We start from the raw sequence: 15,181 nt of genomic DNA, 5'->3' as shown, positions 1-15,181 counted from the left end.
TACTTTAATTTCCTTATAATTTCTTAAGTTTTGCAAAAGGGAGGTGAATCGTAGTGGCCATGTTAAAGTCCAAGTGAGGGGCGCCTGGGTGGCTCAGTTGGCTAAGTGACTGACTCTTGATTTTGGCTCTGGCCATGGTCTCACAGTTCGTGAATTCCATCTCTGCCTTGGGCTCTGCACTTTGGAATCTTCTGTCTCCCTCTATCTCACTCTCTGTCCCTTCCTGCATGGGTGCTCTCTCTCTCTTTCAAAAATAAAAAAATATTAAAAAAAATAAAAATAAATAAAAATCTAAGTGTATTCTGGCTTTTGGGGGGGGTTGGTTTTTTTTAATAGATATGAGGAAGGAAAAAGGAAGGGAGGCAAAATTGATGTCTCATTTACACTTTTAAGGCACCTACGTTACAGACTCCACATTTTCTGCAAAGTCATATTTTGTGATTCTAAGCAATTTTCTCAAGCTTAGATTAAGGGTAACATTATAAGTGTAATTGTCTTTAAGAAGACAATTTGACAGCAAGGAAGTCCTTAATTTTATCATTAACTGGGAAGAAAATGTGACAGGAAATTTGTCCTTTATAATAGAGAAAAATCGAGTTGTGATTCTTATTTATTTCATCATGATTAGTTAGCAGGAAAGTTCTTATTAAATATGTTTAGCTTCTGTTATCAACAAAAGCAAGAAATGTGTAATAATAGTAGGCTTGGAAAAGCAAATTATACTTTTGGCCAAGTGAGAAGCTGATTCCCTGTTTAAAGGGAAATCACATTTTCTTATTCTTCCACAGTTAACCCTGATTAAATATGGGACTTAGGTTGTTTCCATGGTATGGTGTTTCTTTCCTCCAAAGACAAAAATCTGTTCTAATTCTGCAAGCTTCCATCTTTCTTGACTCGGCTTAGTTACCACTCCTGCACCTGCTTTTTGTCATTTTTTGGCATCTCAGTATCACTTTGTCACTTTAGTAGGATTTCAAGATGAAACTCAGTGTTCAAAACCCTCTATTTATCCAGAAGCGAAATATAATTTCACTATCCAAAATTTTTCTTTTACTATTAAGGTTTGGTTGATATTACAAAGGATCCAGACTTTAATGGAATCTATGATGAAGACATGAATGAAGATCCTACGTATGATCCCAATAGCCCTGAAGAAAAAGCTGTTTTTATGAAATATGCTGAAAATATTATGCTAAAATTGACATTCAGTACCATACAAGTTCAACAGTGTGAAGATGTTTTTATATTTGAAACAGCCTACTGGTTTACTAATGCTATAAAATGTATTCAGGATTATCTTGATATTTGCACCTATCAGAGACTACAGCAAAGATTGTATCTTCAGAAAAAGGTTATTCAAAAACACTTTGAGAAGAAAACAGACATCAGAAAAGGGATAGGATACCTAAAATTATTATGTTTTCTGATTCCATTTCTACTGAGTTTAAAAAAGAAGATGAAAGTTCCATATTTAAGTAGTCTGCTTCCACCTTTTTCAGGTAAAAGTATCACCACAAATCAAATATAAAATAATTATATGTATATATATATTAAATATGTATTTAAATTCAATTTTGTCAGTAGTATGTGCATCTAGTTATAAAACCTAGCTGTAGCCCATTAGAAAGAAAAAACAAAATTTAATATCTCCAAAGTAGTTAAATATATTTGGTATATGTCCATAGTACTTGGTATATATTTATACTAATTATAAGGGCTATTGGAAAACTTAAAACATGTTCTGAGAAAAATAGGGAAATAGGCCATGTTCATGGTGGAACAACACTGTGAATGTATCATATCTGATCCAATTTACTCTATCAATTCAATGTGCTTTTATTCAAAACCCCTATTGTGTTCTTCATGAAAGTTTAGAAATTGATCTGCAATTACTATGGAGGAGTACAGGATCATGAATGGTCTTACTTTCTGAAAAAGAGCTGGAAACAAATATATTTCATATTTTAAAACTCTACTGCGTCCACACTGTTACACACAAATAAACCAATGTAAGAAAAGAGAGAGCTGAAATAGGACCCTACTTACATGGAATTTGACAGGACTGCAGGGCATACTATTCCTCCCACCCAGATTAGCACATAATTTGTGTATTTTCATTGGTGCCCAAACATGTAGGTTTATTATGGCAGGAGAATGACAGGAGGATGTCTGCCATATCTGAAATGTTTTATTACTTAGATTATTGGAAGCAAATATGACTAAATGTTAATAGTTAAATTTAGGTGGTGATACTAGGATGTTATATTATTCCTTGTACTTTTCTGTACCTTTTAACTTTCTCAAAATGCATTATATGCTTTTCATTAATGAAACCATATTCTGCTAACAAGTCAAAATATTGAACAAATCTAATCCTTACTGGAGTTTTAGAAAATTATAGATGTTATATTAGAAATTTTAATAGATGTTGTATGTGAGTTTTATTATATTCCAAAAAAGTGAGCTCATTTTTTTTTGTTTTTTGGTTTTTTGTGTTTTTGGGGTGGTTTTTTTTTTGTCAATGACAGATACCCATGTATTTCTGGTTAATGTCTCTTTTTCCCTAAACTAGCTCAGGTTAAGTTTTTATTTATTTAGCCAAAGATTCTCTGAGGCACAATTTCAAATCTTTTCTGACAATTGGAGGTAAGATACAAGTCTTGGACTCACAGATACAAATTAATAAGTAGAATAGTGTTTTTACAGTCTCTTGAAATGTCTGTACAATGAAACTACAGAAAATGCCCAAAACGTATGATATATTTTCATGTTTAAAATATATACTGAGACCATGATTTTATAGACTGTAATTGCCAAGATTTTCAGTTAATGTGGATTTTATTCCGTTGTTGTATGTAAATGAGAATCTAGATCTCCAAAATATGATTGTTTATATGCTGTTTTCACTTTTTAAATAAAAATTTGTTTTTATTTTGGAGATGACAAGGTCAAGACAGAGAGAGAATTGCCTCCATTTATTTATGGGCGAGATTTTAAGTGCCAGCATTTTCACTACAAAGAGGATCAATATTTTCATGTTCATGGAGGAATTGAATTTGACATCAGCACACCTTCAATTGAGAATGCTTTGGAAGACTTTAAGGTTTAAATTACTATTGTTCCTGAAAGGCTTGTCATTTCCGAGCTCTTTTATCTTATTCTCCATCTGTGAAGAGTTTCCGCTGGCACAGGCACTGGGCAGCTCTCCAAATGATGATCTTCCTAACTCACTGATTTTTTTCATACATTATGTAACACACATGAATTAAGTGCAACTACCCTATGGTAGTATGTTAAGGGTCAGAGATAAAATGATAAATAATCTTTATAGAATTATATAGACTTCAAATGGACTATATTTGCCCTAAAATTGTTAATCAAAGAGTACAGTAGAAATCCCTCAACATTCACTACATATTCAGGGGCACCTGGGTGGCTCAGTTGGTTAAGTGTCCGACTTGAGCTCAGGTCATGATCTCACACTCCATGAGTTTGAGCTCCGCATCAAGCTCTGCTGACAGCTCAGAGTCTGGAGCCTGCTTCACATTCTGTGTATCCCTCTCTCTCTCTGTACCTCTCTTGCTCAATTTCTGTCTCTCTCTGTTTCTCAAAAATAAATAAATGTTAAAAAAAACATTCACTACATATTCTTCCACTTTCCTTAAAGATTAGTATTAGAACAGAGATCCTCTAGAGTTTAAGAACAATAATTTCATCTAGAATTTAATATAAACATTGTACATTTGAATCGTCATTGCTCTTCTACCTTCTTTGTATTATCTTTTGTATTTTTTTCTCACTCCTGAGGTTAGAATTGGAGGCAATTATCATTAGGGTCTGGTGGGATATTATATTAAAAATTTACCATTTACAGATACAAAGAAGCCATAATTGATAGGGCACCCGGATGGCTCAGACAGTTGAGCACCTGACCTTTGATTTCAGCTCAGGTCATAATCCCAGGCCTGACATGGGGTTCTGTGATGAGCCTGGGGGCCTGCTTAAGATTCTCTCTCTCTCTCTTTCCCCCCACTCCTCCCCAACTCATGCATGCATGTTCTCTCTCTCTCTCTATCAAATTAAAAAGAAAAAGCTATAGCTGTTTAGACTTGTTTAAAGATATTTTTTAATAATGTAACTCATATTTTAGAACAATTTAGAAAAAATACGGGATTGTGCTGCTGAAATATTTGTAGAAGATTCAGGATACAAAGAATTTTACTCAATACCAGTCATGCAACTTAATGGAAAAAGGTAAGGAATTTTCAGTAATTATTCACAGTAGTGACAACTTGTTGAAAGTTAGGAGAGGGGTGCCTGGATGGCTCAGTTGGTTTAGCGTCCAGCTTTGGCTCAGGTCATGAGCTCATGGTTTATGGGTTCAAGCCCCGCATCAGGTTCTGTGCTGACAGCTAGCTCAGAGCCTGGAGCCTGCTTCAGATTCTGTATCTCCCTCTCTCTCTGACCTTCCCCTGCTCACGCTGTCTCTCAAAAATAAATAAAAAACAAAAAAAAAGAAACTTAGGAGAGAACATGGAAAGTGTCAAAATGCAAAGGCTAACTTAATACCTCAGTATGAAGATCCTAGAGAAGTAACCCCTGTGAACAAAATATAGACTCAACAAAATATTAAATAGTATATTTATTACTTCATGCACCTTGGTACATTTTGTGTAATAATCTTTAGAGATAGTGATTAGTTAAATTAAATTAACAGTGTGATCAATTGGGAATGAAGGGGTGGATCTTTTTTTTTTTATGGTCTAAAATAAACTCTTTTAATTGCACATTTGCGTGTCAGGTCATCTGCGGGGTGAGAAACCCCCTCCTCACTCCCAACCCCCGCTACTTGGGTACAATCTGACATAGTGGTCTGGCTGTCGGTGAAGGGGTGAAGGTGAGTGCAGGGTTGGCTCATGGATCTGCACCCCTCGACACCGGTCTCTTCAGGGCAGCGAGCTCAGACTGTGGTTGTACTTGCACTACTTCAGGGCCTCACTGAAGCCCTCACACAGGGACAGGTCACCCTGAGTGGTGAGCAGTCCAGGAACTGCTTGATCTTGTAGGCACAGGGCCCCATCTGCAGGGGCTGGGGGCCAGTGCGCGTGGGGGCCTGCTGAGTGGCAGGCTGCGCAGGCTCTGAGTCCCCACGGCTGAAGGCTCACCTACTGAAAGCAGTAGGACTCAGCACATAGCCCTTTAGATTCATAACAGATATGATTTAAAATTCTCTTCCCTTCCTCTGCTGGGTCTTGTTATGCCTGTCAATTTTTGAAGTAGTGTGATTTTCTTAGTATTGCTAGGGTCTTTTATGTATGGTGTTCTTGAGTTTCTATATCTTGGATACTGAAGTTTATGGAAAGTAGAGTAGGGGCATTCCTATTAGGAGGTAAAGATTTGAGATTTAAAAGCATATAGGAGAGGGTTTTTTGTTGTTTGTTTTTTTTAACACAGAGAAGTGTTTTAGAGAACAAGACCAAGTCTGGAACTCTGGAGAATAGCAGCTGTTAAATAGGGTGGAGAGAAGCAGAAGAGAGAGCAAAGGAGTTGAGAAGGAATGATATAAGTAGGAGGACCAAAAAAGTACAATAGCATGGAGGCCAAATGGGGAGGATTTTGTAAATATGGAAATAGATGAAAAGCATCAAAGTCAACAGAGAAAAAGGCCACGTCAATTTAATGACTGAAGAGAGCACTCTAAATTTGGCAGTGACTTGGTAAGAGACTTAGTTTCTTTCTCAATTTTATTGGTGTCAAGGAAGTGCTCCTTGAACTCCTAATCATTTGATGCAAAAACAACTCTTTTAGTTATTTTGCCAATAGTTGTTCTTTTTTGTAATGCAGGGATCATTTGGTGAATGATTGAAAACATTCCATCTTAAAATCTCCAATCTTTGATTTTAGGGGCATTCTTAGTGGACCGAGGCCTTAAGTCTTGACGTTCTTTTTCCTCAGAATGGTTTATCTCCTAGGAAACCTCTGCTCCATTATGAAAATAGGGTCAGCTCCACTGGTCCTCCAGACCTGCCTGAAAACATCTAAATCTTAGATTCATTTTGGTTCAGGTTGGGCTCTCCCACCATATTAGAATCAAAAAGTAGGGGCCATAGTCAGATGCCCAGGATTTGGCCATCCATTAAAGTACAAGAACTCATGAATTATTAAGGTGACAATGACTAGAGCAAAAAGACTAATTTATATCAGTACTAAAATGTCCTACTTTGAGGATAATTATACCAGTATCATGATGTTGTTGTGGATATTAGGAGACAGGTCAAAAGTCAACTTAATGTGACAGTGGTGTATCTGGGAAATGTGGTCCTAGAAGCTTCTCAGAAGCTGGATGCAGATTCCCAGGCAGAAGAATATGAAGGGAGTTATTTTAAAAGTTAGGCCCCCTTATAGTCCCTGCTAATATCTACACATAAGATTTTGAGCAACAACAGTGGTATGTCCCTATGCAGTACTTGAAAGAGGGCTCCCTCAAAACATTGGCCATCTGGGCTTTCTATGCTTCCAATATCATCTCTTCATGGGCTGGTGCAGATAATTTTGGGGGAAGGGGTCACAATATTCTGTGGCCAGAGACTTTCTCAAGGTATAGCCATCTTCACTACCTCTTGCTTCTCCAGTTTCTAGGGTAGGATAGCCCCCTGCTGGTTCTGGAAGCTTGATTTGTATTGGCTAAGTAAATTGAATTTCTATAAGAAATCAACCCACATTCCTTTGGAATTTGTTAAATTTGTACGTCTGTTCCATTGCCTGGGCAGTGATCTAAGGGTACATCACTAAGTACCAGAGCCCCCAAGGGTAGTCAGCATCTTCTGACCCCGTAGCAATTTGCCACAGCCAGTGCCAGCTCCCTGGAGAAGTACATGAAAAGACAGAGAGAAGGTGCTAGTCCTGGGGCTTTAGGATGTGGAGCTGGGCCACTGAAAGACCAAAGGACATCCTTAGTGTGATCTCCTATGCCTGTATCCGTGGAGGCAGTCTTATGGGACTTGGGGTATCTGTTTGTGGTGTCTACTCTTAGCAGTGTGTGTGACAGGGAAGGTGAGCTGTTTTCTTTTAGGAATTTAGTTGAGTCATCCAATGTGAATCAAGCATCCAGGCCTGATTCAGACAACCCCTTAAGGCCCTAGAGTCTATTACTACTGTGATTTGAAAGCCTTCAAATCTGACTAAGATTCAGAATACCTGCTCCTTGCTTTTAGAGGCAAGTCCCCAGTGATGAAGGTGGCCCCTCTACAAGTGGGGGCCCATGGACAGTGACAAGTCCCACCACCTGGACTGGCACTGTCTCTGCAAGGTGTGGGTGAAGATGGCCTTTAGTTTATATTTTTATGGTCTAGTTTCTCTTAGGGTGAGAGGATGGTAGATAGGAAGACTGACAACCTCAGATAAATGCAAACAGGTCCTCAAACATGCCTTCATCCATACAGAAGTATATAATATTCAGAAAACTGGAGTGGAAGTAAAGGTCAAGGAAGAGAGTATATTAGCAGTTCATAACATGTATTTCCTTAAGTCCTTCTTTTTCAATCAAGAACAATTAAACTATATTTTTGTATTTAATTATTATAGAAAAATAAAGTTTAGCTAGCATAGGAAAAAACAGCAAATTACTTCAAAGTCAGAAAGATTGATGTTTTTTCTTTTTTTTTTTCATAGCTACTATGTGATCTCTTTCGAACTTGAAACTTTTTATCATCAGCTATATAAGACAAAGTGGTGGGGAGCCATAAATGAAATCGTGAACAATCTAAAACCAAAAAGACTTCCACTAACAGATGCTCAATTACATGAGCAATTCAAGAAGAAATTTGGTTTCAAAAAAGCTATGAAATGCAAGGTACTTCAGTAATCATCACATAATTTAGTATAGGAGCCTATTATAGATAGTATGTTGTTATCGGTAAGTATATGTATCAATTTTTTATCTTAGGGATAAGTATTAGGTTAAATGAAGTTTTCAATATGAAATTAAAATTCCACATTTTAGCACCGTAGAAGCCATACAATTCTGGATTATAAATTTCTGGTAGGGTTACAAAACAGTCTGTTAATGAACTGGATTGTGACTAATCATAATAAAGGTCAGTATTTATTGAATGCTTATTTTATATGCCAGGCACTTTATAAATGCTTTAAACAAACTTTTTCAGGCTACTAGTACTATTGTTGTCATTCCTGGTTTACAAATGAGAAATTTGAGGTGCAGCTAGTTAAGGCTCTTCCCCAAACGACACAACTAGTAGCAGAGTCTGGCTTCAGTCCTGGGAATTTAAACTGAGAAACAAACCTGGCATTCTGAATCAAATCTCTGCACCTGTTTCAACAAGCCTTGATTGATATACAGCTTCTGGAACAGATGAGTGGTGAGCTCACCAATTTCAAAGGATACACAGACATTTATTTACCTTTTTTTTTTGGTTACAATGTCCATAAATTTAAAAATTGAATAACCTATTCATTTAATTTCAACATATTAAGTGGTCAGAATGTCTCAAAGAAGAGTATAATATTTTTAACTCTCAATTTTGAGAACTAGAGCCAAGAAGACAAACTGTATTTCTATAGCTATGTATTTTTAGTTTGTAGATTTCTAAATTAGATTGTTCTTAAATCAGAAAAGAATCCCAGTGATCTCCATTTGCTTAAGTATTTCAGGAAGAAAATTGTCCTGTTTTAAGCATCTGCTAAGGAGCTATCACTTCCCTAAAAAGGGGGGAGGGGGGAGAAATAAAACTTCCCAGAAATATTTTTTAAAGTTCTCAATTTTCTTAATAGTTCTAACAACTTTAATCATTGCCCAGTGAGACACTTTCCATATGGCTCTTGTGAAAATTCTGCTGTGACTGAGCACCAATCATGTGATTATATTAATATACACTTATTAATGGTATATTAATATTATATTTATTATGAATATATTTACACATGTTTATCATAATATTAACATATTATGAATATGTTAACACACGGTATCTGAATGCCTAGAAGAAAGCCTTGCATTTAGGTGTATTTTGAAGAAACTTATTCTGGCCCTCTTCATCATTTTAGAGCATCCCATTTGGTATGAAGTCTGCTGTTGAAAGAGGATTATCTGCTGTTTTCCATACATTTAGCCGTAAAACCTCAAGCTTGACCATAAATATTTCAGATGAGTCAGGCTATGCCATTTTCCATCATGCTGCTCTTCACAACAGAGTTTCTATTGTATGTCAACTGTGCAATGCTAACTTCAACGTCAACCAAAGACGCTTTGTTATGTCTAGCCAAGGTACCATAAAGTTTTAAGACTCTAAGCTGTTTTTCTTTTACTTGCTTCTATTCAGAGTTAAGAAGATATGTTGATTGCAAAGTAAGATTAAAATTTGGTATTGTATAGTCGAGGTGTGTGTTTCCCTTATTTCAGAGAGGCTGTTTTCTAAGTGTCACTTATTTCTCTCTCATATAGTATTCTTTATTTCTTTATTGTGTCTCCCTCCCTAGAACATAAGCTCTGTAAAAGGCAATGATTTGCTTTACTTTGTTTACCACGGTATCTGAATGCCTGGAAGAAAGCCTTGCATTGTAGGTGCTCAGGAAGCAACTCTTGGATGAATGCACGATTGGATGAATGCAGGGCAGCATTTGATAATCACTGGGATAATTAAAACAGTGATGTAGGATAAAATTTCACAGAAAAGGTAGATAAATAGATCCCCGCAAAACAGCCATTTTTATCCCAGAGTTCTCAACCAGGGAATAATTTCTTCACTATATATACACTTGTTATATTTTTAATAACAAAATATTCTTCCATAATAATATTTTTTAAATTAATGGCCCCTTTAAGGCTAATCTAATTTTGAAATTAAAAAGCCATTTTTCCCTGATTATTAGGTGCGAATATATATATTTATATATTCTCATGTTCTTTGGAATAAATTTAACCAGTATAAAAAAAAACAATGTTGAATATAAAGCAGAATTTCTCGATAACTGAAAAGGAAAATAGAGATTAAATATCAGGAACGGCCAATAAGAAAATTGTGATTTTATATTTTAACTAGCTATCTTTATTAAGAAGCTGTATTAAATTCTCACACACTAAAACAACATGTTCTGCTTTAATCCTATTGACTACAAATAAATTATGTACTCTTATCAGTATAATGAAAATGTTTTGATATTAAGATGCTTCTATTACATGATTAAAATAGCACAAATTCAGTTAAATTTCAATGCAATGAGTAGTTTATTATTTAAAGATACATAATATTTTAAGCTTCTTTCAGTGTGAAAAAAAATCTTTGGTCAGTTAAAGTCTCTCATTCGTCCTGTGACTGCTTGGATTTCCATTTGCTAATAATTGGATAGATTTTGACGTATGGAAAATGTATAACTCTACTGGCAACATCCACGGATGATGACTTAGCCAACACAAAACTGCCCCACCTGTCAGTTTTGACCAGACTCCAGTCTGCTCTGCCGGGACACCGGCGGCGTGCGCCAAACCCGGATGGCTCGACCGACAAGTCCCCTCGTTCTGTCGTTGATATCTAAACATAGTCATTTTATTCTTATTCGTATGAATTTATTTTGACTAAATTTAGGGAACTCATATATGTTAATAATCATACTTCTGTGTGTATTCCCCTTTAAAACAGAGTCATCAAAAATGGACATGAAAAAAGAAAGAAATGGTAAGATATAAGTAAAATATTTGGTGCATTTGAAAAGGATATTGCATGTATTAAAACTCTTCTTAGAGGGGCGCCTGGGTGGCTCAGTCGGTTAAGCCTCCGACTTCGGCTCAGGTCAGATCTCACGTTCGTGGGCTCGAGCCCCGCGTCAGGCTCTGTGCTGACCGCTAGCTCAGAGCCTGGAGCCTGCTTCCGGTTCTGTGTCTCCTTCTCTCTCTGCGCCTCCCCCTCTCATGCTCTGTCTCTCTCTGTATCAAAAATAAATAAAACATTAAAAGTTTTTTTAAAAAACTTTTCTTAGAGTATTTAATCTCCAAAATATTCTGTCCCATGAAAATGTCACATAATGATATTTTCTATATATTTTGAAGTATACATTTTTTTCTACCCATGGTTGTTTATTCATATTCCTCTTAAGTCTTAGAAGTTTTTTTCTTTTCTTTTCTTTTTTTTTTTTACTGTGGAACTTACAGTTACCTCTACTTATTTTTATAAAATCAGTCCCCAAAGTAGTTTTTAGACCTTAAAAAAAAAAAAAAAAGGCAGTTAATGTTATTTCGTTATGCTGCCACCTAGTGACCTAGTGCCAGTAACGATTTATGAGGCCTGAGGAACGAGGCATTCTTGACTGAGGTGAGAGATTTGACCTAGGTGGTATTTTTTTTTTTTTTAATCTTAGTTTGGCAGGGGGAGGGGAGGAGGTGCAGAGAAAGAGAGGGAGAGAGAAAAGATCCCAAGCAGGCTCCTCACTTTCAGCACAGAGTCTGACACAGGGCTCCATCTCACAAACCATGAGATCATGAGTTGAGCAGAAATCAAGAGTGGACACTTTAAACAACAGAGCGACTCAGGTGCCCTTGACCTTAGTACTGAATATGGAGAATCGGGAAAAAATTTAAAGGCTGAGCCTTCATATCTATATCTAAAAGACTATACCTTTACACTCTATGTAGGATAATTCCAGGAGGGTGGATTTTTTTTTTTCAGATTTTAGGCATGTTTAATAGATCAATGACAACTAACTTCCACTTGATTTGTTTGTCCCCAGAATATGCAGCCAGCAACACAATGAACCTGACATGAAAGTGGTGAATCCTAGCATGACTTAGCCATTCTTCCATGTCAAGAGTTTGACATCTCTTTTAAAATTCCAGTATAATTGATTACAGTATTATATTAGTTTCAGGTGTACAATACGGTGATTCTACAATTCTATACACTACTCATCATGATAAGTGTGCTCTTTAGTCTCCATCACCTCTTTCACCCATCCCCCTACTCACTTCCCCTCTGGTAACTTCCAGTTTGTTCAGAATGTATAAGAGTCTACTTTTTGTCTTTTTTTCCTTTCTTTTGTTTCTTAAATTCCATGTATGAGTGAAATCATATGGTATTTGTATTTCTCTGATCTACTTATTTCACTTTGCATTATATCCTCTAGATCCATGTTGTTGCAAATAACAAGATTTCCTTCCTTTTGGTGGCTGAATAATATTCCATTGACTATACAGTAAAACCTTGGTTTATGAGCATATTTCATTCTGGAACCATGCTTGCAATCCAAAGCACTTGTATATAAAAGCAAATTTCTCCATAAGAAATAATGGAAACTCAGCTGATATTTCCACAACCCCAAAAATTAATATAAAATGATTACAATACTGTAATATGATACAAAATAATAAAGAAAACACAAAATTAACCTGCACTTACTTTGAAAACTGTCATGGCTGCTGTGAGGGAGACAAGAGAGAGGAAGATTATTGTGTAGGATGACTTTCACCATCACTAACGGAATCACTGCTATCTATTGATTCAATGGAATCTTTTTCTTCTTATGCAACTTTAACAAGGAACCTATCCAATGACACTTGCTTTTGCCTCCTCTGAGTATTTTGTGGAAACATGGATTGCATTGTTGTTAAGCAGATTCATCGTTTGTACTGTTACAGCCTTATTCAGGTGGTGCTTTTTTACATAATTTTGCACTGTTTCCAACACTTCATTTGAAGTGAAGGATTTCTCTGCCTTTTTCTCCTTCTCTGCGGATAAGATGCAGACATAGACTTCTTATAAAATCTTACAATTCCAGCACTCACATACCTCATTTGTACTTTTTGATGATTTCCTTCTTAACTTCCACCATAATCATCTCTGTATTCTTACCACCTTTTTTTTTCAACCTTTTCTTGCATGGGAGCCATTGTATATGCTTACACGCATGTTGACTACAGTACAGTATTAATAAACTCATCATATACTGTATTTAATGTAACTGGCAAGAAGGCAGCAGAGGAAAGGGTCTATATCTGCAGGCAGCCTGACCTAGAATGAAGAAAAGCACTCCTAAGCTTATTCTTAGATGGAAAAGCAAAGGCCTGTCTATAGGTGCTTGAAGTGACAAAAAATTACACTGGTGCTAGCTGTGGGTACCTTCCAACGTTCTAAAAAATCACTGATTTCTGCCAAACATTGTGGCCTGAGACTGAACATCCAAAGAAGGGAGATGATCAGCCACAATCCCACAGTGAGACAGACAGAGAGAGAGGGAGAGAGAGAGAGAGAGAGAGAGAGAGGGAACGAACCACTGGCTTAGTTGTGATCATGTGACATTTGACATCACATAGTACTCATACTACAAGACATCGCTTGTTTAGCAAGTTAAAATTTATTAGAAATGTTTGCTCATCTTTTGGAACACTCACAGAACAAGTGACAATCCAAGGTCTTACTGTATCTAGATACCACCTATTCTTTACCCATTCACCTATCAGTGGACACTTGGGCTGCTTCCATATTTTGGCTATTGTATATAAAGCTGCAAGAAACATAAGGATGCATGTATATTTTTGAAATTAGTGCTTTTGAATTCTTTGGGTAAATACCCTATCATGTGATAACTGTATCATATGATAACTCTATTTTTAATTTTTTGAGGAATGTCCATTGTGGTTTTGATTTGCATTTCCCTGATAATTACTAATGTTGAGCATCTTTCCATGTGTCTTTTGGCTATCTGTATGTCTTCTTTGGAGAAATATTTGTTCATGTCTTCTGGCCATTTTTGTATTAGATTATTTGGGGGTGTTTTTTTTGGTGTTGAGTTGTATACGTTCTCCATGTATTTTGGATATTAACCCCTAGACTAGGGTTCTCAACCAGACAATAGTTTCTCTGGACCACATAAGCCCCTCCAGAACTTCTCTACTTCTAGTATGTCTTAGACCTCATCCGCAGTTGACATTGTGAACTGGATAATAATTCTTTGTTTTGGGGGGCTTCCCTGTGCACTATCGAATGTTTTGTAATATCTCTGGCTTCTATGCACTAGATGCAGCAACCCCCACCCCAGCTCTTACAAATACAAATGTCATCAAGATGTTGTCGATGTTGTGGGGAGGGCCCTTCGTCCCACTATTCTGGGATAAACTTTCAAGTACAAAGGAATCATCCAGGGATCTTGTTAAAATGCAGATTCTATTTTAGAGGCCTGGGTGGGTGCCAAGATTCAGCATTTCTATTAAACACAGTTTCAAGTAGTAAGAGGAGGATATAAGAATAGTACTCCTGCCCCTAGGTTGTGCTGAAATATTTTTGGAGGGCGGAGAGGAGAAGGAGAGAATGAGTGGGGAGACTTGTGTATGTGTGTATGTTTTTTAAAAAAAAAAAATAAAACAAAACAACTCTTTAAGTCATTTTGATTTTTTTAAGTTTGTTTACTTATTTTGAGAGAGAGAGTGTGCGCGTGCGCGAGCAGGGGAGGGGCAGAGGGAAAGGGAGACAGAGAGTCCAAGCAGGCTCCACACCCTTAGCACAGAGTACCATGTGGGGCCCAAAGCCACAAATCATGAGATCATCACCTGAGCGGAAACCAGTCAGACATTTAGCCAACTGAGCTACCCAGGCACCCCTTGGTGTTTCTCTTGCTGAGAGCAACTAACAGCCTTTCACTGATTAAAATGAACCAAAATGTTCTATAGTCCTATGATTAGGTCCAGTCTTTTGGGGGCCCCATGCTCTGGACTGTGAACTTCACATGTCTTTGTCAGTCCTCTCCCTGACCTTAGCTGTGTCGGGATGGATGAAGTGTGGCTAGAGTTGGGAATTTCCCTTCATCTAGATAGGTTAGGCTCTGATAAAACCCAGCAAGTTGGGATCTGGTGTAACAGTTTCTCCTGAGGGCAAGCCTTGTTAAGAAAAATGGAATGCTCTGCTGTATCTCAAAATGGTTCCTTTTTCCCTCTCCATGCTGGAAGCAGGAGGGGATTTGTCTCCGATATCCACTATGAGATCCTGGTCAAATTCCAGGAGTTAAAACTGACTAAAGCATGGGGGCCTCAGTCCCATGGGCTTTAAACTCTCAGATTATCACAATGAGCTGCCAGCAATTCGTCAATTATAGTTCAGATTTTCCTACTGTTACTGAAATTCAAGTTCAGCTGTCTGCTGCTCAAAAAGCCAATACTTGAGGGGCACCTGGGTGGCTCAGT

The 15,181-nt window shown here is 37.1% G+C and overlaps 1 protein-coding gene across 1 annotated transcript in view; it reads left to right on the top strand.

Annotated features, from left to right (window-relative positions):
- The window catches only part of ANKAR (ankyrin and armadillo repeat containing), a 62,097-nt gene that overhangs the window by 8,708 nt on the left and 38,208 nt on the right, over nt 1-15,181 (top strand). The window contains exons 3-7 of the mRNA XM_029934263.1: nt 1,062-1,499; nt 2,940-3,103; nt 4,151-4,254; nt 7,672-7,852; nt 9,064-9,283. Coding sequence (XP_029790123.1) covers nt 1,062-1,499; nt 2,940-3,103; nt 4,151-4,254; nt 7,672-7,852; nt 9,064-9,283 — 1,107 coding nt within the window. The remainder of the gene's footprint in view (nt 1-1,061; nt 1,500-2,939; nt 3,104-4,150; nt 4,255-7,671; nt 7,853-9,063; nt 9,284-15,181) is intronic.

This window comes from Suricata suricatta, chromosome 3 (genome assembly GCF_006229205.1).
Source record: "Suricata suricatta isolate VVHF042 chromosome 3, meerkat_22Aug2017_6uvM2_HiC, whole genome shotgun sequence".
Lineage (NCBI taxonomy): Eukaryota > Metazoa > Chordata > Mammalia > Carnivora > Herpestidae > Suricata > Suricata suricatta.
The sequence above is the reverse complement of the archived record's forward strand: the minus strand, read 5'-3'. Positions and strand labels throughout refer to the sequence as shown.